The sequence below is a fragment of the Apteryx mantelli genome, chromosome 26 (genome assembly GCF_036417845.1).
Source record: "Apteryx mantelli isolate bAptMan1 chromosome 26, bAptMan1.hap1, whole genome shotgun sequence".
Classification (NCBI taxonomy): Eukaryota; Metazoa; Chordata; class Aves; order Apterygiformes; family Apterygidae; genus Apteryx; species Apteryx mantelli.
In genome coordinates, this window is record NC_090003.1 from 3,223,912 (window position 1) to 3,251,844 (window position 27,933).

At 41.7% G+C, this 27,933-nt stretch overlaps 1 protein-coding gene across 3 annotated transcripts; it reads right to left on the reverse strand.

The window, feature by feature from the left end:
- Positions 1–1,715: 1,715 nt before the first annotated feature.
- On the reverse strand, positions 1,716–26,619 carry MMP23B (matrix metallopeptidase 23B). 3 transcript variants are annotated; one of them, XM_067311078.1, is made up of 8 exons: positions 26,529–26,619; positions 11,808–11,949; positions 8,798–8,937; positions 7,402–7,569; positions 5,283–5,447; positions 4,241–4,351; positions 3,125–3,251; positions 1,716–2,372 (listed from the first exon to the last, which is right to left on the reverse strand). In XM_067311078.1, exons 1-8 carry the CDS (start codon positions 26,578–26,580, stop codon positions 2,198–2,200), a joined length of 1,080 nt encoding a protein of 359 aa, XP_067167179.1. In that variant the 5' UTR covers positions 26,581–26,619; the 3' UTR covers positions 1,716–2,197. The 3 variants fall into 3 exon arrangements, with proteins under 3 accessions (XP_067167179.1, XP_067167177.1, XP_067167178.1); XM_067311076.1 differs by lacking the exon at positions 26,529–26,619 and adding an exon at positions 15,894–16,202 and having other exon boundaries at positions 11,808–11,953; XM_067311077.1 differs by lacking the exon at positions 26,529–26,619 and adding an exon at positions 15,894–16,050.
- Between the last annotated feature and the right edge of the window lie 1,314 nt (positions 26,620–27,933).

Here is a 27,933-nt window from a genome sequence, read left to right on the forward strand (position 1 = left end):
ATCTGAATACTGAGTGCTGTGCCATGCCCTTTGTATGAATGGCATTCTGGTAGAATGGCAGAGCTGGGTAGTGGCCTGGTGTCTCAAGTCTGCAGCGTTTCCTTGGTTTCTTCCACCTGCCTTCAGGTCAACAGCCTGTCTTTGAAGGTGGTTAACATCTTACAGGATGTCTGTGGCAAAGCAGGTCCTTAGCAAACAGTGCTTACCCTGCTTTTGCCCCTGCCTCTGCTTCCACTTTTGCCTGTGCATTCACCCCTGCCTCTGCTTCCACTTTTGCCTGTGCATTCACTTATTTCCCAAATGCCAGCTTGGACAGTGCCTGCCAGAAGCATCAGACAGTTGGAGAGAGCTACAGAGATAATTGGCCAGGTTACTGCAACATTAATATGAAACTTGTTTATCAGAAATGATGTCTAAAAAACTGTTAAACTGTAGTGAGACGTGAGATGAGATGTAGGACTTCGGTTCTGCCCAGAGATTAACCCTCCTTGCAGCTGAAGTGTTGACATCCTCTTGTGATAGTTATTGACAGCTATGATGATCAGCTGATTGTTCTTGTTTCTCTTCTCCAAATCCCAAAGATAGAGCTGCCTTGGGAGGAGCTGCTCAGATCGATGTGGTATAGCTCTGGTCTGTTAAATGAAGATGGGCAGAGTTTGTGCTAAATGTCTGCCAGTAAAACTACCACCATTGCAACTGTACCAGCAAAACACTGTTGTTGTTAGTTTCTCTCTTTTCCCTTGCAATTTTGCTGTCCTAGACTGCTGTCTCTTACTGCATTGTGAGATGCTTAGCAGTTTTGTTGGTGTTTGTAAGTAGGGAGAAACGCATTGCAAGAGGTTAAGAGGACAACTAAAAAGGGATGAAACTGAGCAAAGGCTAATTTAGGCTGCTTTAATATTGGGAAAAGATGTCTTAATGGCAAGATCTGTTTGACTATGGTACGGCCAAGAGAGGCAGTGGAAAGCTCAATTCTTGAGTCACTTAAAAACTGGACTGAATGAAACATCATCTGGGCCAAAACCTCCACTTGCACTGATGATGCCCTTTCTATCTCTTGAGTCAATGGAAGACATAGTCTGAAAGCAGGGGTGCATCTATCACTATCCAAATGAGTTTACAGGTTCTGCAATGACATACTAAGGCTTGTCTAGGCTAGTTTCTGAGGCAGATGTTCAACTAGTGCTAAAGTAGCTTAGTTCCATTACAGCGAAGTGGCATTATGCAAACTGAAAAGGACTTAAGGATAAATCGTTCTACCTTTCTTTTGAGTACTTCTCATTAAATGACTGTCAGGGGATGCTGACTGTGCAAATGAGTGCTCCACTGATACAGACGTTTAAGTGCACTTGATTTTGCCCACTAATACTACTGCCATTTTCTTGTCTGACATGGCATATTTACCTCATCTCGGGGTGGTGGTGGGGATAGTGATAGAAATGATCTCATCTCTACAGAAGAAGTCCAGAGGCTTACTGATCAGACACCTAAAGGATAAGTTATGAGGAGCTGCAGATGAAGGTAAATAGTATATTGTGCTAAGATGACACAAGTAATAAATGCATATGACAGGAAAGCAGGGGAAAAAAGATGTTCTGTGGCTACTTAAGTAACTGAACATGTTGAAATATGGAAGGGAGTAATTAGAAAAGACTTATTGTGGCCTTACATCCTCCTTCCATCAAGTAAAAGAAAGAGTAATATATATATACACACATTTTTAAAGCCCTTTTAATGATACTCATCAGGATCTAAAAAAAAAATGACAGCAGAACACTTACTGAGTATTAACTGGTCATTTTTCTTCCACAATACCTCTGATTCCATTGCAGCATAGTTGAGCCATCAATCTGTTGATCCATTTATCCAGTGAGGGGTTTTGTTCTTGTTTTTCAGCGGTCTGCAGTGACGTGGGTCATTTAACTGCAAAATCTGACCCTTGAATTTTTTTTTATTAGTATTATTTTTTAATTATCTGTCTGTACAGGACATGCTTGATAAATTCTTAACCATTAAAAGTAATTTGAAAAAGGTTTTTTTCCAGAAATAAAGTCCCAGTCTCTTTTGCCCAAGCTATGGAAGCAGCTGATTTAAAAGTTTGATTGCACTGCTGCAGATTAAATATAAAATGATAAAGAAAATTTTTGAATTTGAAACAGGACTAGCAATAATTGAAGCTCTCATTCCAGGGCCCTGGTTAGTGCCTCAGTCTGATCCTCCAGGAATAAGTGGTCAAGATTCTTTCTTTTTTCTTTACTATACAAGTGTAAGTTCCTTCATTAATTGCATTTGCAATGATGCTCATGTGATCATCATTTAAGGACAAGTAACCTGGATATGAGTATTCCAGAAGCTCCTTATCTTTATACCAGCTGTCGTAAGAAAAATAACAGAAATTAAACTATGAAACATCCAATATAAAGCAATATATGTTAGTGGTCCTTCTCTGTCCCAGTAAATTTTGCTTGAGCCAAGTCTAATGCAGCATAGAGTGGATAGTACCCTGTTATAACCACTATCATCTACTTAAAGCGTACAGAAAACCTTAGCTTATTTTGTTAAACTCTTAAGTTTAACAGTTGGAGCTTGAAACTTACTGAAAGTCAATGGGAATTTGGGCCCTCAGGCCAAACTGACCCATGGACTTGTGCACTTACATCTATCAACTTTAGACACATCCAGAAATTACATGCTCATACATTAATAAGAGCTAACAAATTATTAATTGAATGGGTAAATTTAAGACTGCAGTCTTTTGCAGAATACAGGCCAGGGAATTTGACCAAATGATAAGAATTATCCGTATGCTTTGTGTGTGAACTGGATTTTATCCTTTTCAGTTCAGCTTGTTCATTTCTGATAGCTCTGTTTTCAGACTAAATGCTTTGCAATGTTATAAACAATATTTGCACACTCCTTTCTTCCATCCCATATGTCACAGCTAGCAAGCTCTTCATCACCCCTCTTCCTACTGAGTGCCAAATAAAGGACAGTCACATGCTCCAGAAAGTAAACTGCGTTCTTACATACACTTTGTTTTGTCATGCTTCCTCATTCTTTCTTCTTTTTGGTATGTAAGCTGCTAAGTGTCCTAAAGGATTGGAATAAATGACAGAGAACTTACTAAACTTTGCCTTTTTTATGAATGATCTTCTGTCCACAGCGGAAGGTGACATTTCTGCCTTCAGAAACAGTCTTGGTTTTTGTCCTTGGTGGGGGCAAAGTAGAGGGGATTGCTGGAAATGGGAATTCTGTCCACCAGAGTTGAGAGAACAAAATGGCAAAAGTTAGCAGATTTCATCATCAAGCCTTAGTCATCCCCAAATGCTGTCACAGAATTACATTATCAATCACCCCAGGAACCTTAAAAGGATTAATTAAAAAATGTGTTTTACTCAGCAATTCTGGCTGAACATTTGACATTGTTTATATGCAAAGATAACACTTGTGTCATATAAACTCAAGGATGGATAAAAAGCAACTTGCCCATGTTTCATATACTTGGAGGGGTAGAAGTTCAATATATGAACAATCCCAGAGAATACAAATGTTTTTAACTAACTGTCCTTTAACATTAGTCTGGACTAAAAAATACCTCTCTACTGGCAAGAGATACTACTAAGATGGTGCATCTTCTTAAGGTCAGTAGGTATTTATCTGAAGCTTAATTCCACATCTGCAGTAGCTTGACCTTGATCCCATATTAGCCCCTTATCTGGATTCACAGAAATGAGGGCCTAGATGAGATGATTAACATGTTTTTCTTATTTCCTTCTCTCCAGAGCAGCTCAAGTCCAGCTGTGCCTGAGATTTCATTCGCTTTGTTCCTATCCCATCACTGCATCAGGTACTGTACTGCATCTCTTATCTCCAAATTTAACACTTCAGCATCTCACTTCCTCAGTTCAGCAGTCCGAAAGGGAAGTGGTCTGAGGCACATGGAGTAGTTGTTTTTTTTCAGAAATTCCTCAACATTGGTTTCGTTAAACTAGAGAAGAATGGGACAGTTTAATGTTCTAGTCCACAAATATTTATACATAAAAACTGAGTCTTATTTCTGAGGCTCAGTCTTGTCTCAGATGTATGCTATGCTTCTCATCAGAGCTGGGTGGGGCTAGTCACATCTTCTGATCTCTAGTGCAGAATTAAGATCATGTCTATTCCTACAGCAAATACTGCTTAACATTACCTCCTCCCTCTGTGCAAACCCCACCAAAATCCCAGAAGAAAAGTAGGATACCATAGCAGAAGTCACAGGTGGATGGACAGTGCTTTTTCATCAACTTCCTGCGTTTTTCACAAAAGCCTTTTCGTGCCCATGATGGGCACATAAATAATCTGTCTTTACATCCTGAAACAGAAAGAGACAAGGTGTTAGGGGGATTGGGGTAGACTGAGAAATGAATTGATGTCTTGCCCTCATCAGATTGTTCAATGTAAATGGCAGAGTTGGGACAGGTGTACAATAAATAGAGCAGGGTGCCAGTTTCATATGAACAGTGGGCTAGATATTCAGGTCCTTTCGTGGAGTTGCACCAGTGATGGAATAAAGTTGCCTTTTCTAAATCCTACAAGAGATGGTGTTTCAGGAGTGGTAGGCAATTGTTTCTGAGCTTGAGAGATTCTTGCCACACCCTGTTTTGGTCTGTGGAGAGCTTTGCCTTGTATTAACACATCCTAGTCCAGTCAGAGAATGATTTACAGCTGTTTGCGCTCTCTCTTCCTCTGCATGTGAGCCCATCCCTTCCCTGCATGCACCTGAAGTTAGCAGATATATACAAACAAGTCAGGGCCCTCCATGTCTAAAATAAGCTTTTTATTCTTGGAAGAGCCATTGTACAAAAATGAGGCCTAAGGAGTCCACACTCAGAGGTGGTTGCTGTGCTTGTGCCTCTGCTGTAGCTGCTTAGAGCAGTCTGAGAACTTCAGGTTTCAGTGGGTCAGTTAAGTGTCTCTCATAAGTGCAATCTGGCAAGGTGGGAGCATGAATTCTATAAACCATTTAGTGTATGGTATCTTATCCTTTTACATTGGCCTCCTGTGCATCTCATTTGAAGCTAGTAGTGCTGGAAACAGACTGCTGCCACACCTGCTTTTACCCTCACTTTGCATTAAAAGGAATAAGATTCCTCCTTGCTACCTCTTATGAGTTTACAGCTTAGTGCTGTCACAAGATGAGGAACTAATACCATGAGAGCTCATGAGGATCTGCCTGACACTTTAGTCAAACATTCTTTATACAGAGAACCCCAAAGCACAACCCGATTCTCTGCCTTCCTTACCATAAAGTCTGTGAATTCCCCAGACTTCATCTTGAGAGATGGTCTTTTTCCCAGTCAAAGTGGCATTGATGTGCATGAGGGCACCGGGGTTCAGGGAGTGCATAAGTCCTAGGGCATGTCCTATTTCATGAGCTGCTACGTGTACCAGATCTGTAAGCCAAACACCTGGAAGAAAAATGGAAAAACAGCTGACATTGCATGGTGAAGTACATTTGCTAACCCTGGTGAAAAAACAGAGGAAATATTTTAGCACTAGGGAGGTATGGTCTTATCAAAGGTTGACCCAGTTTCATCTCCTCTGTAGCTGCTTGGGGGCAAACAGACAAGCCAATTATTTACACGTGCTTTTAATTTCAAACAGCAGTGCACACAGCAACTCTGCCAGACTGCAGGAACACTGCTGTGAAACAAGTGCAAGTGCACTGCATAATACTTATGTCCTGGCAACTTTCTCCTACTTTTTTCCCCACAGCTCTGGCCTGTAACTGGAAATGGGTGTTTGGGAATGAGATTGCTAGCTGGAATATTCCGCTCTGAGAGCACGTCCAATTGACCTCTGCATTCCCCACAGCCTATAGGATTTAACTGAAGGTTCCCAGCAGCATCTTAAAGCCTGCTTCCAGCAGAGATGGATTTTAATGGAAGGATGACTCGCAAGGAGTGCTATTGGTGACACCTACCCCGATACCTTGCATAATCACAGGCTATGCAAAGCTCACACGATTCCTGTATCAAACTCAACTGCTTATAGAAAGAAAGCATCTGAAGGGGATAGCTTGCACATGGGCTTAATTTATCAGTACATTAAACAGGAATCCCTAGTGGGTAGACTTTTTTTGGCTCATGTCAAAGATTTTTTTTTTGCTAAATTGCACTGACGTGATTTGGAAGAACAATAATTAATTGCAGTTTACTTTGTTCCCATCCTTCTTTATGCTTTTGGGAAGAGAAGCAGTCAATGTTTTACAAGGATTAATAATCACAGCCTCACAATGGCCTTCTGAAGTCAGAAGTGCTACTGCTATTTCACAAAGGTAGCTGAATGATATGCAAATCTGTGCATAATTATCTCCATGTGAAAGAGTGGAGTTAAAGCACCATGAGAGAGAGTCAGTGGCAGAACTGGCAGTCAGGTCTCTGATTTTTGCCACAGTCTTAGTAAAACCTCACTTAAGAATCAACTTTTGCAAATGTCCATGCTTGTTTCAGCAGCTGCCTGCAAAATAACACAGGCTAGGGAAATATATTGCTCCCTGATAACACTGGTTTGCTGGCATAAGTTTGTTACCATACTGCATTGATGAACTACAGCTGTCTGATTTTCCTTATTACTGACACACACTACCATTGATAGTTAGCAGCCATTTAGAAGTTTGATGGAAATGGGTATTTTTTCAAAGCTGAATATTTTACAAAATATAAACTGACCAGTTCTTTTCTTAATATACACTGACATTCTTGCTTTAAAAATCAGCCTTCCCTGGCCTTTGTCTCATGTTCTTATTTGTTGCTCTGCTTTGGGAAGCAAGAGGGATGGGAGAGGTCCTTCAAGGCCATTCTGAACCTCTCCACTTCTCTATTTGGTGGAAAGCAAAATATACTACTTTAAAAAAAAAAAAAAACAGGTTGGTCATATAATATGAACTGAGTTTGCTAGTTAGTCAGGGACCATCTGCTTTTAATTTAAGGTTAGTTTTAACATTGCTTAAAAAACAACAACAAAAAACAATCCCCAAGCCGTAAGTAACACGGACATTTTTTAGGTACCCACAAACCTGAAATGGACTACTGACACAGGAAAACTAAAATATAAACAGCCATGCCAGCACGTCAAAGTAACATAACATGGTCCTTCCCAGAGATACAGCTGCTTGGGCCAAAGCCAGACCTAATCATTAAGTACATGGCTGGAGTCCACTGAATTATTCAGAAACAGCTGGAACTGCCACCAAACAGTCCCTAATAGCAGTTCAGTCACATTATAGCAAGACCAGCAAAACTCTAAAACTGCAGAAAAATTGCAGCTGTTTCTGTTGTCTCTTTCCAATACTAGGTAAGCCAGAAAAAGGACAAAAAATCTAAATCCTACAGGCATTATGTGCTCCCCGAAACATGTTACCTTTTTTCCAGCTGAACCGGGTATTCCCCAATATCCAGTATTCATGGTCATCAAAATGGATTTCCCCATTGGGTGGAAAGAAGGCATGGGCAAGTTCGCCTGTTGTTCCATCAAAGCAGTGGTGAATGAGAGATTCCAAACAGTCTGTGTGATTGATAGAGTAGAAGCCTGTGAAAAAGGAAGTGAATTTAGTGTACCTAGCAGGGTAAGCCCATCCAGAACACAGACATCTGTAAACTTGTGGTTTACTAATAAATCTCTCTCTGTGGTGTCCCATGTGTTTTCCAGTCTACAGCGATACAAAAGGAAAAATAAATGCAAAGCAGTTGTCACGAATGAGGGCTAAGTGATGCAAACTTGACTCAGCCCTGTGGTGACCCTGGCTTTAGAGCTGTCTCTAACAGACACAGATGAGTCTACTTGTCACAAAGGAATGCTGAGCTCTTTTTGCAACATCACATGGAAACTTTTTTTTTTTTTAAGAGGATTTGGGCAGTGAGACTATAACCCTAAGATGTATTATGTACTATCATTTTAAATATAGATGAAAAGACATCTTTAGAGACATAGGTTTTCCATCCTTGTGCTAGGGCGGGTAGCAACACAATGCACCCTACGCCCACTGGAATAAGGCCACCTGGAGTTCACATGTGGCAGCAAGACAGGCCCCTGGGAAGGCATATCACATGCTTGTAAGAGGCGTCATGCAAGAGTAGCGTGAAGAACATGTTGCGAAACAATGGAAAATCTGCTGGTTGTCTCAATATTGCTGCAAGCTGCACAGGAAGTAATTATTTCTCACAGTAATTATTTCTTCACAAGAAGAATTTACAACTGGGGTTGAGACTGAACAGATAACACCTCAGCACTAATGTTTTTCTAGGCCTGAGAGAATCATGAAGTAACCAGTAAGCCTGCATAGTGGTACAGGGGCAGAAGGAAAGGGAGAAGAGAGAAAAAGTGGTGTTTCAATGGGATCAACAGAAGGCAGACTAAAGCCAAAACAAGTTATCACATCTTATCACCTGCTCTTTCTCCAGCTCTGTATGACCTTGGGCAAGTCACTTCACCTTTCAATATTCAGTTTCCCCATCTGTGGAATGGGGATAATCCTGTCCCAGTGGCAGGTTTTGAGGATTAATTCACAAACATCTAAAGTTTCTCAAATGCAAGATTCAGTCTGCTATTAACCTCAGAGAAACTAAAAGTAGTTTCTGTACCTGACTAAAGACAGATGATGGCCAGATCCTTGTCCAATAGTCCCTGCTGAGCCTGCACAGCAAAGGAAGAATATCTCCTGCCTCTGAACTCCTGGTTCATACACTGAAACGCAGTCCCTTGTAGAACTGGCATACAGAACAGCATCCTGTAAGTGCAGGACCCCATGCGCTCTTACCTATTTTCAAATCGCTAGCTATGTGGCGTGGCACTTCTCTGAAGCTGAACGGTGAAACTTCACTCCACATTCGGAACGCAGCTGCTAGTCCCTTGCGTGTGTCACTTGCATTTATGAGGTTTCTTGGGAAGGACAGGATTCTGTAGGGACACAGAAGAACTTTAGGAAGATACTATTCCCTCCCCAAGCATTAGCTGAAGGCTGCAGCAGACAGTGAAGTCTTTCCTTTCGCTCTAATAGGTTCCAAACAAAGGTAGCTTGGATTAGATAATGAGGAATATTTACTAAAATCCCCACAAGGACTAAAATATTACTGATGTTCTTTACAATCCCATGGTTCTGGACTACAGCTTTTCTCCTACTTCAAGAACATAATTTTAGACATGGTTCTCTTGGAAAAGCACTTTTCTCCTAACTTCTCCTCAGTCTGTTGTACAACATTTTTCTCCAGCAGTAGACTAGGTAATTCCTTTTCACATCACTCAGGATACATGCAATATATGTAATATAATTCAGTGCGCAAACACTGAATTATAATACTCTCCGGCAGAGCTTTTGAAAGAGGGTTCTGAAAGGTATCAAATGTTTGACAGTAAAACAAATAAAAACCACCTTGAAGAGTCTCATCACTTGGGAGAGAAACTAAGGGTTTTTTTGTTAGGCCACAGGCATAGATACAGCTGCACTGTAAGAAAACCACTGGTGTAGGATGGCAGAACCACTGTTTGTATCATGGAGATATACAGCTAGATCATTGAAATTTCTTTTTTTTTTAAAAAAAAAAAAAAGAAAGAAAACTATGCTCTTTATGTTCTCCCTTCATCCCAACACATCCTAAAGGGAGCAGGAGGTTTCATATTAAGTCAGGTTGTTAATGAGTAGAAACCTGGACAATTAAGACTGTTAGGAAGCTTAGCCTGCTTGGGATGAGTGTAAAGAGAGGTATGTTCTCTGCTCAGTGTGAAGGAGGCAGGTTCATGCCACCCACTGATACTTTATCTGGGCTTACAGGAAGAACTAACCCCTGGTCCACCAGGAAGCGTAGATTTACTGGTCAGCATTGAAGTATCATCCAATGGACAAGGCAACAACCACAACACAGTGCACATATGAAACAGGTGACAGTTACAGTGAGACATTTGTGTGACTGATGGTAGAACTGCTACCTAGAGAATAGAGGCAACTGCAGGGCCAGATGGGGGGCAGGCAGCATCAGCCTGCGTTTAGTGATCTTGAGATACTCTCCACCTCCTGCTTCTGTGGAGGAGAAAGGGATTAGAACAGAGTGCTCAGACAGAAGCAACTGCTGCTGTCCATTCCCCCCCCCCCCGCCTTTCCTACCTTACCCTCACCCTCCACTGCCTCAAGCTAACCCACTGCACACATAGCTCTAAATACCTTCCTTTCCTGTTTGTTGGTGTAAGAAAACTTTCCCATCCGTTTCAGCCACAGTCTGGGTCAGCTTCCCAGAGTTGGAGTGCGAGAAAGACCCTCACAGCTCCATAATGATATCCTCACCCCACTGCAAAGTAGAAGCTGCAACACATTCCTGCTGCCAGAGGCACACTTTTAAGTGTTTCCAGAAATCCAATATGACATGCCATTCAAGCTACTGCTGTTTAACAGTTAGTGGTTGCTGCTCCTTTGAGAGGTCAGTTTGGGGTTTGTTGTACTTTCAAGTCAGGAAAGAATGGAGTTATGTGGTCATATTAAAAGGAACTTTGTTAGCATGCAACAAATTGAACAAACACTGATTTGGCTCCTGTGTTCCCAGGAAGGCATGTAGTGCTCTCAGCCAGGTGGTGAACAACAGACTTCTCTTCAGGCAAACTCCAGGGCTCCTAACAGCCTGAGATTTACCAGACTCCTGCCAGCCTGGGGTTTACCAGGACAGTCTGATTCCATCTGGCAGTGCTCATCTAATGAAGCTGGTTCCAGGGAGAGTACCTGGGCCTTGTTCTGCCTGGACTAACCCTAGCTCTCCTGAAAAATATTCAGCAATCTGCATTTAAATAGTTTTCCAATGAAGCCTCTTTCCAGGATGCTGCCACCATAGCCCATTGCACTGGAGAGTTTCAGGGGCTGTTCAGCATTGTTGACATTAGAAAGAGTGCTGCTGTAAGGCTAAGCACCAACAGGGTTTGACACTGCCTTATGACAGCTGTAGCAGTAGAGCCTGACAGCAATGAGAAACAGTTCAATGTGAAAATCCCATTGGACTCCATCAAATTTGGCTCTGAACAGCCTGCTTGTGGAAAGTAGTACTAGCATTGCACATTTACGTATACACTACTGTATAGTACTGTGGAAATGCTGCTATTTTTTGTGGGGGGGGAGGGGAGTGGTATAGGCAGTTGGAAATCAGCATTCTGGACAGCCACTTTCATGGGCAAAAAGATCTATAAATATTAGGGTTAACTCATCCTAGTGAGGCTCATCCAGATTCACTCATCCTAGAATTGCCAAGGGCTTTTCACTGTTCGTTAGTAATCTGAGAGTTGGCATCCTTTCCTTAAAGCAACAGAAAGAAAAAGATTCCTAAAAGCATTCATGACTAACAGAGCTCTATCACCCTGAAATCATGGAACCTTTCAACAGCAATTTCCCTTAATGATGATTTAGGTTCATATGGACCTCTTTTTAAAGTACCAGCATGACAGAGCTGGTATTCAATTCACTACCCTCTGATGGAACCCCCCAGCTGTGGGAAGCCTGTCTGTGTGAAGCCTGAATCTATCCCTGAGCAACTAGAGTTTTGCCATCAGTAGTCTCAGCATACAATGTGCTACTAGCTTCTAATGCAGTGAGGCTACTGCACAGGACCCACAGCTGAAGTCATAGGTGTAGCATTTGCAGAAAAACATCCGAGAGTCCATTTAGAGTCTCAGCTAGCCACTCACTGACAACCAGACTAGCAATATCCATATGACTCATACCCACATCCATAGCAGATAAACCTCAGACCCCAAAGTCACTTAGAGTCAACTCTTAGGCTAAGGCATGTCCATACTTGTATGTCAGGTTGAAGTGGTCCCATTTCAAGCGCCCTGGTGTGATTGTGTATCGTTTTCTCCGTGCTGGAGGCCAAGGTGGGAAAGTTGGACTGTGCAAAGCAGAGGCACTCACTCCATAAAGACCAGGTGATGCAGCATCTTCCTTAAAAGACAAAACAGGAGGTTAAGAGATGGGAGAGACTGCAGGATTGAACATTGTTTTAAAACAAAAACAAACAAACAAAAAAAACCCCAAACCCACACCACCCTACCAGGTATGGGACATTCGAAGGCTGGGGAGCACAACTGGTACTCCCTTGTGGGTGTCCAGGAGACATCAGCTGGTCAGTATTTTACAAAGCATGCCTGCTCTGAGGGTACTGAACGAAACCAAGAGGGAAGGAAAGAGGGGGTAACTGCAAGGAGTTCTTGCAGCATTACTTAGATCAGACATGCAAGGAAAGGAAGGGAGCAGCACTCCGCAATGCTGGATCACAGAGGATCTGTGCGGTAGGCTCCCTTGAACTGCCACAAAATTCCAGAATAGGGCAGTGCAGTCACTCCTCTCTCCTCTTGGAGTGCAGCACAGATGGAGCAGAGAAATGAGGCCTCAACAGGCTTCTGGCCACAGTGAGTGCTGCAGCTCTTCCTGGAAAGTTCTCATTTCCTTTCCACTTTGCTATTGCTCTCCAGCCTCACCACAGAAAAAAAATGAAATACTGGACACATGAGGCAAACAGGCATCCCTTTGTGCTGAGAGCTCTTTATAAAGCTGGATTATGGATCTGAAATGCCTTCAAAGTAAATTGGAGCCCTGGAAACCCAGGAGTGCACTTAAAGCAGTCGTACAGTAAAAGACATCAAATTCCATGACATCAAACTACAAAAGCATTTTAGACCTGAGTAGTGGAGATAAAAGCTTGGCACCCAATGTGGTTCTCTGGAAGCTCTTGCCTATCTGCTCTGCCCCACCTTGTCAGAACTAAGACATTGAATGTCCCTGGGTCATCTTTGCTCCAGAGGCATCAAGACACTTAATAAGTGATATGTATAGTGGCAATGTTACTAAAACTGCACCAGAATGAGTTAAGCCTCACAGCCCATTCTACAGAAGGTGAGGGCTGTCTTCATTTTACTTACAGAAGAGCTGAGGCTCTGAGAGGCAAAACAGCATATCCCTGCTCTCACAGTGAGTCAATGGCAAGAAAGTACTAAAAGCCAGAAGGAACAACTGCTTAAATCACTAGCATCTCTCCATGACCACAGCTAGTCATGGCTCATAAAAGACAGAGACTCTATCCTAACAGGAAACCACTCTCTTTTGCTCTTGTCCGTGAGGCATACGAGCTTCTACCTTGTTCTAACCTCAGTATCTTTCTTTTCTGGGAAGATAGCCTTTCAGTCTTTCTTTCAGCTCAGCTATGGGTTTGACCAATACTTTGAAATCACTAGATCCTTTCAATGTAAGGAATTCAAAGGCCATGCAGCTTCACCTATGAGACAGAGAAATGTTAGCCACTGTTTTATCTTCTCAGCTGCAAAACTGATGTGTGCCACTCCACATCTATAAGCTTTTGGCAGGCAGTTTGATCATATTTCTGGGAGGCTTCAGATGCTGATTTGCTCTTGAAAGTACACACAGGGTCACCTTTCCCTTTTAAAGTTTGCCCCTTACTTCGGTGTACTAAGGAATCTGGCTTAGGAACCTATACTTTTTGATGCCTTCACCGTTCAAGGCCTAGCCCCTTCTTCCCAAAGGCTCGTGTGATGCGAGTACACTGACTTTTGTCTCTCTCCCTTCAACTCCAGTGGCTTTTACCTCTGATTCTACTCTGAGAATGCCATTTTCTCTTGATACAAAAGGAAAATTTCCCATCCTTTTGACCAGCACTGACATGGTGGAGGATCAGCTAGCCTGTGAAGTATAAATGATCTCTTGTAGTTGTAAAAGGAGCCTGGAGAAGATTAGTTCATACATACAGGATAAGAAGTTATTTTCCTTTTTTTGCAGTTCATCTGAGGAGGGTAGAATTAGGCAAATCCTATCTGCCTATATTTTGCCTTTGTGTTTCCATTGTGATCCCTTGTCAGTATTGGGGCTGATCACAGATTCATTCTGGCCTTGGTCAGGAATAGCCTAGAATTGTTAGGACTGTGAATTCTCAGTCAGTCTATGGGCTCTGACACAGGAGACCTGATAACTTATGATAAGGTGGCATAAGATATTAACACCTTTAGGTAGCTGTCTATCCTTATGATAGATGCTCCTGCTTCTTAACAAAGCTGGCAGGACAGGCAGTACATTTACTTTCTGGCCTCTATAATTCACAGCCCAACCTCTGTCATTTCCAGTTTATGATAACATACAGAGCCATGAGCTGCACAGGCTGAGTAATGGGCACTCTGTCCATTCTGCCTCCTCTGCCACTGGGCCATTAAATTACACCAGTACAGGGTGAAATCCTGAAGCTCTTCTTAAAGTCTCTTGGGTATCAGGAAAGGAAAATGAGATAGACAGAAAAAGCCTGCTGACTTCTCCCTCTACAAGGAAAACTCCTGTAGTCCCTACAGAGAAAAACAATTGTCTTTTTTGTTGCCATTGAGCTTAAAACCCTAATGTCATAGGTACTGAACAAGCAAAGGGGAAAATTAAGTGTCCCCAGTGAGCTTATCCTCAAAATATAAAACAAAGTAAGGGTGACTCAGGCCCAACAGAAATCACTGAAACCTGTGTCTGATCCAATCACTAGGTCAGAGGACTGAGCTGTCTTGCTCAAACATCCTGCTCAGTCTCCATTCTTCTGTAGACCTTGTTCTGCCTATGACTGGTGCAACAGGATGCTTTTAATTAAGAACATGTTTTAAAATGAGTTGAAGAGCAGTTGGGCACCACATATACATTAGAGCTCAGATTTAAGGTTCTGACTGAAATGAGAATGATCTAGATAAAAAATATGCAGTATAATTTGGATTAAAGAATCTGTCTAGATGGTAAAGACCCAATAGCCAAGACTGCGAGAATATTTAAGAACTGGAGAAAAGGTCAGCCACTCCCAGGAGGAAGCCCACTTGGCTGTGGGTAGGGTCTTTAATATTCACAAAGTTTGGGACGTATTAGGAGAAGGACATTTGTTTCAACTCTAATTATTGCAATAGAGACCAATATATGCAAAGTAGCACAAAGGCAGATATCTGTCATCATCCCTGTTTACAATATTCACCCCGTGCAGTCAGCATGCCTGTCTGTTTGGCCTCCATTAATTTACTCCATTGAGTTGTAATGACTGTTGAGTTGTAATGACTGTAGCTCTTTCTTCTCTCTCTCTCTCTCTCTCTCTCTCTCTCCCCTAGTCATGCAGTTCATCTCTCAAACTACACAGTAACATAACTCTATGACTTAGACCCAATTTAATAAGAGGCCTGAGCACATGATGTAGACCAAGGATGCTATTGCCACGATCATCATAAACACAAACAACAGGAGAGTTTGCAAGGATTTAGAGAAGATTATTTTTTACAGTTTAACATAGCAGTAAAATTAAGATCAGCTTCTGGGAGTCCCAGAGTCTTGCTCTAGTTCCCCCTGAATACCAGTTTGTGCCAGCATATCTTGCTAATGGATGGACCTTGAAATAGATATAACATCAGCTAATAGTTTCTGTAGGTCCAGCATTAACTCTCATTTTGGATCTTGCACCAAGAACCCTGCCTCTGGAGTTCCTAGGGAAGCTCAGCTGCTAAGGAAACCAGAATATTTGCATGCCACATCATACTAGTCTAGGAAAGCAGAGTTACTCAGGAGGATAGCTAACACTCTGAAGCAAAACAGTCCAAAGCTTTTGTACCTTCACCATTTAGTTGTCTGCAAGCTACAGACTCATCTCTAATGACCTGGTTCTACTTAGACACTTCATTTCCTTTAGGCTCATTTACAAAAAGGGACTCAGATAAGACACAAATAGATCTTGTTGCCTTAACGGTTATTTTCAAATTGTTTAGATTCCTCCCCAAGTTCACCAGTCTTCTAAAAAGCATACACACACACGCACACTTGATAACCCCACTCCCTTTCCAAGCCTCTAAGAATTATATCCTTCCCCTACCTGACTTTTCTGAGCTGCAGCTCCAGCTGGGTCTCCTATAATAGCCAACAAAGCCACCACAGGGAATATGCATAAAAATCCCACAATAGATCTATAACTATTGTTTTTTTTCTTGTCAGCTGAGAGGAAGCTCTTCTTTCTGTTTGCAGAAAATTGTTCTATTGGATCCATATCGTTCTTTAATGCTTTTTAGAGAGAGATGAGAGATGCTAAGACATTCACTTCACAGAACGCATTGATAATCCTTTTGCTCACAGTTGCATCTGGAGCATTTGTGAGGAGTCCTGCAGTTACTGTCAAAGTTGTGCTGAAACGCTAGAGTTTCAAAAAGCTTCTTTAAAAAAAAAAAAGTAGAATTTACATTAAGCCTCTTCCAATGCGCCAAAGATTCTCTTAACCTCTGCCAAGTGGTATCATATTACTGGAGCTGAAATTTGGGCTGGCGGAAAAAAAACAGCAAAGTGAAACAAGCTGGGATGGACATGACTCCTTTCTTTAACTGGCTGTATATCAACAGAGGACAAATCTGCAGTTGTCAGCTTTATGTAATGAAAAAGTTGGAGGAGGGGGCAAAAAAAGGAATCCAGAAGCCAGCATCATGCCCTTGGAACGCTTCATGTAGGGATGCTTAATGCTTGAAGAGCTGTCATTTGTCAGAGGCTGTCTTCAGGAGCAGAATGAAAAATGAGATGCTGTGCTAGAACAGGCAGGGCTTCCCTGTTCAGGAGATTCTAGTCAGGGAATTTACAAGCTCAGATAAAAGTAAAAATCAGCTCCCTCCTCCATGAAACTTGGCTAGCGACTCCTGCAAATTCCATGTGTACTTGGGGGCTACCCAGTACAGGGTTATCATCCTGAGAAAGACAAACAAGAATTTTGAGAACCATGCTGATTTTGGGTACCTCAGCTTGAGCACCCCAAAAAGATTGATTTGGAGAAGGAAAGTGGTCAGCTTAGCTTAAGCAATTAGGCATCTCCAGCTGTGGACTTGAAGTCATTCAGGGCTTTTTAAAAATCTTGCACAGAAATTCTGAGGTCTTCAGAACTGGCTGGACTTTTCTGTCTGGCTGCTGAGCGCTGGATGATTAGGGGACTGGAGCATCTCTCTTATGAGGAAAGACAGAGAGCTGGGCCTGTTCAGCCTGGAGAAGGGAAGGCTGAGAGGAGATCTTATCAATGTGTACAAGTATCTGAAGGGAGGGTGTCAAGAGGATGAAGCCAGACTCTTTTCAGTGGTGCCCAGTGACAGGACGCGAGGTAACAGGCACAAACTGAAACACAGACAGTTCCATCTGAACATGAGGAAATACTTTTTCACTGTGAGGGTGACAGAGCACTGGAACAGGTTGCCCAGAGAGGTTGCAGAGTCTCCTTCTCTGGAGATATTCAAAAGCCGCCTGGACGCAATCCTGTGCAACGTGCTCTAGGTGACCCTGCTTGAGCAGTGGAGGTTGGACTAGATGATCTCCAGAGGTCCCTTCCAACCTCAACCATTCTGTGATTCTGTGGATCCCAGTGCTGTTGAGCTGGGGTGCCCTAAGCTAAACAGCTCTGACCAGACAGAGAAAAGGGAACTCTGTGCAATCCCCTAATTTCACAAGCAAATAACAAAGAGGGGTTAGCTCTGTTACCAGTTAGTATGAAACATTCCTAACTGATACTTGAAGCCTTCAAAAATCAGAAACTTCTTGCACCTCAAATAATGAAAAATGGACTCACTTGAATTTTTTTTTCCCTAGTTCATAATGAAGTTTATGACACTTTGGAAGTTTCCTGCATATCAGACTGAAGCTTGCCTGGAGCTTTTAAACAGCTCAAAATAAGACCAAAGAGTCTGTATATAATTTCACAAACATTCTTCTTTTTCAATTTTCACCAAGCTCCCCCAGCAGAAACACTGTGCTTCCTACAGAGACAGGACAAAGTGCAGCAGAAATTGTTCAGTGATACCAGAGGAAACGGAATAAGGGGTAACATGGAAGGAAACTATGGGTAGAATTACAAGGGGAAACTGAAACTTGGAGGAAGAGGAAGAGCAGGAAGTAAGGAGACAGGGCTCTAACTCCTACAGACCAAACCAGTCAGCTACAGTAGTTTGAGATAGTAGCTCATCTCAGCTGTTAGCAGCAACTTCCTATGGACAGTTAGGCCTCCTTCCCCAGTAACACAGTTGGCAGAATGAAACATGAGGCACAAGCACTCTGAACAACTGCTTTGTTCAGAGCCTGAAGACTAGCAAACCCACCTCCATTTGTGGTTTAAGCTGTAGACGACAGTATAAAGTGAGAACCAAGCAAACAATCCATTGTTACACTTAGCAATGTCTTAAGTCACTTGAAAAAGTTGCTGTCAGTCTGTAGACAAGAACGCATTCGCAGAAAGATGGGGAGTCTTGAAATAAAAACCTGCCTTGGAATGGGGATCGAAAACTTTGGCCAAGAGCTCTTTTCCACTAAAATAGTACTGGCATAAAAGAAAACTGCCAGCAAATGCACTGCTGGAAGAACATTAAGTTTCAGCTGTGCAACTGCATAACAACACTAAGTGCATCTGCCCTTCACAAAGCTTCTAAAAGTCATCAGTGTCTAAAAAAAGATTTTAACTGTTATCTTATGCACTGATATGGACACCCTCTCCTCTTTACCAGAGTGTCTGAGCATCTCACAGTCTCTCAGAGCATTTATCCTCACATCATCCTCAAAGGTATAGCAGTGCTATTACCTGCATCTTACAGGTTGAGACGCATAGCACTGTGTAGGATAAGAGACTTGCTTGAGATCAGGCATGAAATCTTGCAGAGCAGGAACCTAAAGGTCTTCCAAAGTACCCAGCTAGTGCCTTACTGTTTCTGAAGATGACTCCAGGGACCTGAATTTAAAACATGAATTGAGAACTCTCACAACCACATAGCCTGAGGAACCTGAGTTTCCTTTATCTCAATGTAAAGGAAGCAAAAGTTTTTGTGAAATATACATCTCAGCTCAGATCCCACTCCCCCCCCACCCCCAAAAAATTAGGATCTAGAGCTTTGGTAAAGGCTTGAGTTATGTCTTGATAGATCAGAAGCGACAGAACAGGGTTCTTGGAAAGCAGGTAGTTCCTTTTTCCCCCATCCACAGGCAGTGCACTGTGCCCATCCACATAAAAATTCAGTGCATGTGTGTGCAACTTCACTAAGCCATTGGCTGCAGAATGCTTTTGAAACTTTTAAAATTTAAGCCAAATATTTCATCAGAAACCAGCTCAGCAGTAAGGCCAAGACAAATTTCACATTGTTGCTGCAGAGTCAGATAAGGAAAGCTCTTAGGCTGAGGTATTCAAAATCTACGGATGAAGCTTGTGGAGTTGAGAGAAACGCATAAACTTAATCATGTGTGGACTGACAATGCTTCTGAGAAAGCCATTGCACATGTGGATTCTTTGGTGCCCAAGCTCTGGCAGTAATCCTCAGGTGTAGCTGCTGGTAAAGAAGAAAAAGTTCAGGTGATCTACTTAGTCTGTTAATAGTGTGCTCGTTAAATTTCAAGCACAACTCTATTCCGTAGATATTTTAAGGATTATTAAGACCAGAGTGCATACCCATTGACATTTTATCCCTGTCACCTGCCCAGGGTTAAGAATGTCATGGCTTTCCCAAAAGATACTTGTGCTCAAAGGCCTCTCAGATGCAGCTCTCATTGGCCTCAGATTCATAGCACTTGCCAGAATTTAAGCCCCTTTCAGATGCTTCAGATAACTCCCAAGACTCCTTTCTGGGAGCCTGTGTTGCCTAGTGCCAAGGGCAAGAGAGTAGTCAAAACTCTGAAGTTTTATTTCTGGCTCTTCCAATAGTTTAAAATATTTTCTGTGTTTTATCAGGCAGTCTGAGCCCCTGAAAGGACTGCTTTTATACAAGTGCAGAGAAGTGTTGCAACTTCAGAACTCTGAAGAATATTGGAGGCTTTAGGTTCTTGAGTCCGGATATTTGGTTTGGACTACAGGCTAGAATCATCGGTCTGACTATATTTGGAGAGAAAAACATTCCTGGCTTCAGTTCCGCACAGTGTCTAAATGCAATGGAACACATTACAGTTTGAGGGAAGCCATATGGTGTAATGAGGAATAGGGGAGGAAGGCAGGGGACAGAACTGACTTTGGTTTGTCTTCCTGCCATTAGCAGCAGTGACCAGGCCTTGGGTCTCCTTTGTAGGGAGCTAGGTTTTTCTAAGCAAAGAATCAGGGATGCATATCCTAAGATCTCTGCATACAATAAATGTCGCATGAAAAAGCAGTCTCTAAACAGCTGTCAGAAGGGAATGAATGTTTCATAAAACCTACAGTGGTTAACTAAAGACTGTAGAGCATAAAGGATTGGATCGTTTGCACAACACAATACACTTCCCTTGTTAGATCACCTCAGTCTCTTTCTTCTTTTCAACCTTACTTGCTGTGATGCTTAGTTTTTAAGCATGGTTGCAATATAATACACAGTACATGACTGCATTCCTAAGGGTAAGTTTTAGCTCATAAAATAACCACTTTCTTATTTCCATGGATTATTCTTGGATTCCATGGATTATTTCCCTCCTCCCCTTTATTCAGTGTTGTTACATCATTAAATGTTACTTTCAGTGCTATTTCCAAATGGATCTCTCTGCTACATTTGGCGCTTTTAAGAGGAAAGTTAGCTCTGGTGCAGCAGCAGGCCAGCAAGCACACTGGCACTGCTTCATTCCAGCCCCACAGAAGACTCCAGAGCAATCTCTTACAACATATCCATACTCATGCTAAGAGGGGCTACATGGAGAACAACCATTAGTGCTAGACCTACAGTGTCTGACTATCCAAAATGAATCTCATTCCTCATGAAAGCAAAGCACTTCCTGTTTATTCCCAGAATAAGTACATATCACTCAGCATTGCAACAAACTGCTCTCATTAGCTTCCCCTGTCCTGCTCTGGGAGGTCTACATCAGGGAGTGGGGAGGACAGAGAAAGAGGAAGGACCTATCATATTGTTTCCAATGGCTCAGGGCAATACTTCCTTTCTAGGGTGCCAGTCCAAGTCTGGGCCATAGACAGGGGATGGGGAGCGCACACAGCTGAATGTGACTTACTGCATTTTGGTTCCTTGGAGGCCCATGTGAAAAGAATTAGCAAGTCCTCATATAGCTAGCTATTATTCAAAAAAGCACCCTTATATATTCATCCCTTCATCTCACAATTTGAAAAAAGCATTCCTGCCTGGTTCTTGCAGGAATAGCAGTTAAAACTTACCCTTTTTCAGTGGGTCATGCACTAGAAAGGATTGTATCTGCTGTAGCAGGGAGCAACATCCTCCAAGGAGTGGGAGAGTGAGAATGTTCTTTATTGCCCAAGCACTCTCCCTCTTACTATCAAGCAGCCCTTTGCAATCAGCATCTACCGGTATTCCTAGAAAAATCCATGGTTTGCTGAATACCAAATGAGCTGAAAACAAGGGCTTGCTCCAGCTGGCAAGGAAAATGGAATATTTTGCTTAAAGTGTCAATTTGGAGCTGCAGCTCACAGAAGCATCTGTGCTAGCCTGACCTCACGTTACCAAAGAGACATGGTCTTGACCCCAGTCAGAAGCTCAGCAGTTGGTCATGGCCATGCAGTGAGTAGAATTGCAAGAATGAAATGAAGGGCAAATTTTCTCAAGACACAAATGAATAAAGTGTTTCCAAAAGGGACTAAGACTTGTTCCCCTGGGTTGTGGGGATATTTCTTTTATTGCCCTTTGGTGGGCAACATTTATCATTTGTAAACCATTTGTGCATAGACCAATCCTCCTGAAATCATGGAAGCAGCATGGGCTAGTGGAAACAAAATCAAAGGAGAGATGGGCTCTTTCCCTGCCCCTGCCTTTGGACAAGCTATCTCCCTCTCTCCACTCCCTCAATCTCACTCAGACTGCAAAATGGCAAGTATTGGCCAGACTTTCAAAGGAAGTGCTTTAGAAACTTTGGTTCAAAGAGACACTTCTGCATTGGACTATGAAAGAAGCACAGGGAAGGGAACAAAGGTAAGTGTTCTAAACCCACCAGGAAATCCTGGCCTGCAGGGGGAAATGCCACTTAAAGCCTGAAAATCTCAATGGAAAAGTAAATTATAAACAAACAGTCTTGACAAAGCCAAGGAGCAACAAATTCCTAGGAGCAAGACAATTTGTACCAGAAGAAAAGAAACAACATTCTTTCCTGAACAGAGGAAGACTTTGCAAAGAGAGTGCTATTTAACATTGAAGACAGGAATTCAGATGGAAAAAGTTAGACACAGTGGCTAACAACTTCATCCTCTTGTTAAGAGGGTAAATAGAATGGAGAAAATGCAAGGTAATAGGTCTTTATCCCACCCACTAGGCATGAGGAGAATATAAAGAATAAGCTATTTTATTTGCAGCAGATTTTTCAGCTGATAAGCATCTTAGGGCTGCAGAGACCTTACAGTAGTGTATTGTCACTGTAAACGAGCAAGACAAAACTGAACTCAGACTTTGTGGAGGAACAGTCTGTATGCCAGAATTGTTTTCTTAAATCAACAGATCCTCAACTTAAGGGTTTGGAGACTGAAAAGAAAATGGTGAACCTTAGTCCTAGTACAAGTGCTCCTCCTGCTAAAATTTACATCAATTATTTCCCTGGAGAGATGATAGACTAAGTGAACCACAGAACCTGAGGCTATGCTATGGTGAAAGCATAATTTAGTGGTCAAAAGAAACCAGCTTACAAGCCTTTGCATTACTAACCTCCTCCAAATGTGAAGTCTACCTGCTTCATACCGAAAGAACGCACTTAAATCTCTGAGATCAGGCAGCCCCTTCTCATACAAAGCACTATTCCAAAAATTCCACTGAGGCCAAATGAAATAACCCCTTGTACAGAGTCAGATGGTTTGAGGCTTGACCCTTAAGATAACTCCAATCTCCTGGTTTGTAAATCAATTGCTTTCAGCAGCACTCAGTTCACTTAAAAAATGCCACAGCAAAACAAAGATGTGCACATGGTAGGAAAAGCTCCAAGAAGTAAGCTTCTTGAGGAAAACTGGAGAATACCTGTCTGTCATACCAACATTTTCTCAAAGGGAAGAAACAGTGAAAATAACACAGGCTTTTGTACTCAACTGAAAGTAATGCAAATTCTTCAAGGAGTGCTTACAGATATTTGTAAAACAACTGTTAGCATAAGAGAAATCTAAATCTAAAGGCACTAGTGGCAGTTTTATTATAGAGAGAGTCCATTCAATGGTTTTCCTCTGTAGGAAGCCAGGATGCAGGGAGAGGGATTGTGTGTATAAGTTTGTGCAGTAAGTTAGCTCAACTGAATCCAGGAGAGCAAGGACTTGGCAAAGAGAAGAGGGGGACTAAGAAGCCCAGGACAAAGGATCTCAGCAATCCTGTGGTTGGAGAAGATACCAAATAGCTGTTCAATTCACAGATTTTAAGCTCATGAGCCAGGTAAGATCTAATCATTCACTGAGTCAACTTTATTCTTCCAACTAAGGAATCTCTAAGTAGCCCTTTTATCAGACACAGAAGAGGCTGCTGTTCTCTAGGCAACAAGAAGTAATAACACGACCACTTCATTCTTAGTACAATTTTGATTAAGTAACTGCTCAGAGCTCTCTGGACAAAACAACTTATAAGGAGATCAAAAGCTAGGCAGAGCTGCTCAGTATATTTTATCAGCCCTAGATAAGCAGATCAGTTCTTGTACCTGGAGTACCAATGTCCACCTGCAACCTGATGGTATGTGCAGCCCATTGGCACTTCAATGTTGCAAGCTGTACTGCAAGAAATTTTCCTTATCTAAACAGGCCTGAGGACCCAGTCTTCCAAGCGCTGGTGTAGTAAGACCAGCCCTATACTTCACAGGCTGCTGCAGATATTAACAATGTTTCCAGAAAAGCAATCTCTTGACCATGCTATGAGCTTTCCATTCTACAGAGCTCCCTGGGAGAGTCTTGGAATTTCTTTCACTTGATTTAACAATGGAGTACTCAGTGCAGAGCACCTCCAATGCCTCTGAATGCCCTTCCAAGCAAGAGAGAGAAGCCAGCCATCTCCTCTGAGGGCTACGACTGTGTTCTTTTGTGCAGAGACTGCAAATCTCATTGTTCTGCTTTAGACTATAACACAAGGACAATTCATTTTCATGCAAGGATTAGAAAGCAGATATTGGGAAGGCATGGACACATCTACCTTTCTTCAACTGCAAAAAGAGGAAAATTTAAAATTATTTTGAAAGATGGGAAGAATCTCCTGGCGCTGTCTGCATTAAGAGTTTGCTCCAGTTTTAGCCACAGTCACCCAGTTGCACTTGAAGTAAGTCTCTTGTGTACACAGATGGAAGCTATTCCAATAGCTATTTGCACTGACTCAGAGTATCCTAGATTCATGCAAAAGAAAACACTACAAATATAGCTCTACTTGGTTGCACCATGGCAGTGATATGAAAATGGGGTATAATCCCTAGATTTTACAAAGCATAAGAACAGGCAGAGGGGCTTGTGCTCCTTGCAGACTCATGTCCTTACATTGCCCAGAATAATGGCACATTTACAAGAATGATTTTCCATGAAAATCCAATTACACAAAAAGCCGTGCTCATAAGACCAGCTGCCAACTCAAATACCGGTCTCCCAGCTGGATTAGAATACTATCTGCCAGGAAAAATTTAAGTGACAGCATGCATAAAAAAGTAAGAAAGTGGAAGTGGCCAATTTTGTTACAAAGCACTTCCTAAGGGTTAACCAGAAAGCAAGAAGTAGGGAGAACAAAGCAGTCTCTTTTGTGTTTTAAGGAAACAACAGAAATTCTTCTAAACTAGGAGATTGATCCAGGAGAAGGACCTGCTTCATTTAGAGACCAACCGAAAATAAGTATACAGACCAAAAAAGTAAAATTGTATTCACTTTAAAATGATGGCTAAGACTGCATAAACAATTAAACATTTTCAGGAGGGTCCAGACAGACATCCTGAAAGAATCCGGTTCAAAGCAGAAGGGTGCTCTGCATCACAGCAGGCTGTGATGTAAAAGCTTGAGAAACAGAACTGCTCTTTTAAGTCTTGGCCTGAAACAGTTAGCTAACCTGTTCCTTTCTTTATGTTGCTAGAAACAAAGACTAAGGTTTCAGTTTATTTTTCTTTTGTAATGTTACAATACTGTATACATTTCTCTCAGTTTGGGCAGTGGGGGAAAATACACTGTTAAAAAAAAAAAGTCTAGTAAATTTTTTTTTTGAATCCAGAGCTCTCACAACTGGACAGCAAAATCTGCAATGGAATTCAAGACATCTGTTCCTACAAATGATCTGATAATTAATCAGCCTAGCTGTCAGACTGCCACCCTGAGGTTAGCTTCAGTTCCCAGCACTGCTATGGATCAACTCCCTGGGGGACCCAGCCCATCCCATCAGTTTGTACCTCAGTACAGAATAATGCGTGTAAAAGTTACTTGTACTTATCTAACACTTCTCATGAGGTTAAAAAATTTCCAACTGTGAACACTCAATAAAGGGTTATGCAAGTACCCAAGTTAGTACACATTCCACTTCATACGTGCAAGCAAAAACACAGATTTTACTCCATGGCTGACTGTTGGATCAGAGTTTTTTTCCAAGGTATTTTAACACCCTACTAAGCAGGAACATTCCTAGGAACACTTATCAGTTTCAATTTCATGAAAAGCCTGTGCTTATACCAAGCCTAAATACTGCAGAGAAATTGCAACTAGTAGAGCCCATTTAATGGAAAGAAAAAGCAACCCTCTTTTCTGTAGGTCAGACAGGAAACGTGAGCTAATGTTTGGGATAAGAATTACATAAAGCCCATTAGCTCCAGCATTAATCTGTCTCAGTTGCTATCTCATATTTAAAGTTTTATACCAGAAAGACTCAGCAAGATCTTTCCCTTTCAAAACCAACATTGCTGCAAGGTACACAACTGCATTTCAGGAGATGGCAGCAGGGAGCCCCAGGGAGAACAACGTGTTCCTGAGCTCATTTCCCAAAGAGCTGTCACAATGTAGGGGATTGGCCGGTAATAAACATCAAGCAGAAAGTTACACACCGTACACACTGAATAACCAACCACAACATTTGTCTTGTCTTTTAAAGGAGTGTTTGCCTGATGCCGAGACATCCACTTGCCTCTCTTCAGCCTCTTGCTGTTCCTATGACCAGCAAGAATACCAACTGGTAGCAAGGGGAGAAAAGGGAGGAACATAATCCCCCTATTTTGCCCCCTCTTCTCCTCGCTCATAATTTGTAGCTAAATTTAATGCATCTCCTAATCTCAGTCCAGACTCTTGGCTCTTTTTCTGCTTACAGCAGATATCCCTTTCTTCTCATACTTCAGATTCCAGCCTGGATTGAAGCAGAGAAACTGTTTTACAGGCTGGGAGCGCAGGCCAGACTACACAAGAGCTAGCAAGTACATGAAGCTAACCATTTCACCCAGCTTGGAACTCAATTGTCCACAAGTCACTCTGATCCTGGTCCTCCATGTTAGCAGGACTACAAGTAAAGATAAAACAGCAGAACCTTCTCCACCAACACTTCTCCAAAGCCTCAGGTTCCCATGAAGCTGAACTTGCCATGGGACAAAGCTTATCAAAAACAAACCTGGCACATACCAGTATCGGCTTGCCTTCTGATGTCTTTCATTCCTGTGGCTTCACCAACCATCTTGTTTTCTCCCTGTTGTGGTGCAGCAATTCCCTTCTTCTTACTGGGAAAATGAATGGGTCAAAATGGTGCTTAACAGATTAACTCTTGCTCCTAAGACATCAAAAGCAATCACAGCAGGAACAAGGAAATGAAAGAATGTAATCCCAACCAGAAAGCTATGTTTGAAAAATATTTCCATAGTTCTAAAGCTGGCGTATTATACTGTGCAAAATTTCATCTCTACCTTAGCCTTACAATGAATTTCAGATATACAAACAAGATCATGAGATCTTGAAAGAGAACTTATATTAAAAAAATAGAAGTAAAACATGAAATTGAAGGGAGCTCTTCTTCCCTAGAAAATGTCTTTTAATTAGCTGGGGGAAAAAGTAATTTTCCATTTTATGCAGCAGCTATCAAGCTTGGAAGTTGAGGGCTGCAGTCTTCCTACAGACTTTTTCCATTAGGGAAAACAATTGCTTTGAGACCTATCTTCATTTAGTATGCAAGGAAGTTATTAAAAATAATAGTAATAAAAAAAATTAGATGCTCCCCATTTTTTCCTGTATATACTGACAAAGACTAGGGTAAGAGATGAGAATAAAGCAGACATTGAACTGTTAGCCAACTCTTCCCTCTTCCCCAAATGCCAGCATGCATATGTTTAACATACATAAGTTATTAATTTCACCTCTGTAAACTGCTTTTGGATTTGATGTAGAGGCTTGTGAAAGAAACATTTCAGAAAATGCTCTGCATTTGTTATAGTAATATATAGTATGGAAAATTATTCACTTGCAGCAAATAGCAGTAAAAGCAGCCCTTAAAATATAATGATTGGACAGTCTTGCACTTTAAAAATAGCCCCTTAAGAGTCCTTTTCATGTGCAAACTTTTGGGGGAAATGTCTGATTTATTCAATAGGGATTTACCCTAACATTAACTTCTAAGAAATAATATTAATAAAGTAAATGAGTGTCTGCATCTCTCACGTTACCAAAGCTTATTCTGAAATTCAGTTGTAGGTTGTTTAGGTGTTAAATCTGACCCAGCCAAAAAATTATTGGGTTAAATCTGAGACTTTTTTTAGCATTATATGAAAAAAAAAAATCCACTGAAATTATAACAGCCTCAACTGAATATTTGGAGGAAGATCATCTATAGGAATCTGGAATTGTGACATAAAACTCTCTCAGGACACCAGAGAACTACTACCAAGTAATAAATATTCCTTTAACTACCACATATTGCACAAATTTACAAAATTTCTTTTAAAGATTTGTCACCTCTTTCCTAATGAACGAAGATAATAGAGGAACACAGTATTCTTGTTTGATTTAAATATTACTTGCAAGGCGTAACACACAGTAT

What these genes read in the sequence shown, in the direction of transcription:
- MMP23B (XM_067311076.1), bottom strand. Translation starts at nt 16,064, where the DNA reads ATGGATCCAATAGAACAATTTTCTGCAAACAGAAAGAAGAGCTTCCTC. An exon ending in CACTTCAACCTGACATACAA is followed by an intron (nt 8,938 to 11,807) that starts GTATGGACATGC and finishes GTGTCCCTACAG; the next exon opens with AATCCTGTCCTTCCCAAGAA. An exon ending in CACCTGTGACTTCTGCTATG is followed by an intron (nt 3,252 to 4,240) that starts GTATCCTACTTT and finishes TCTGGTGGACAG; the next exon opens with AATTCCCATTTCCAGCAATC.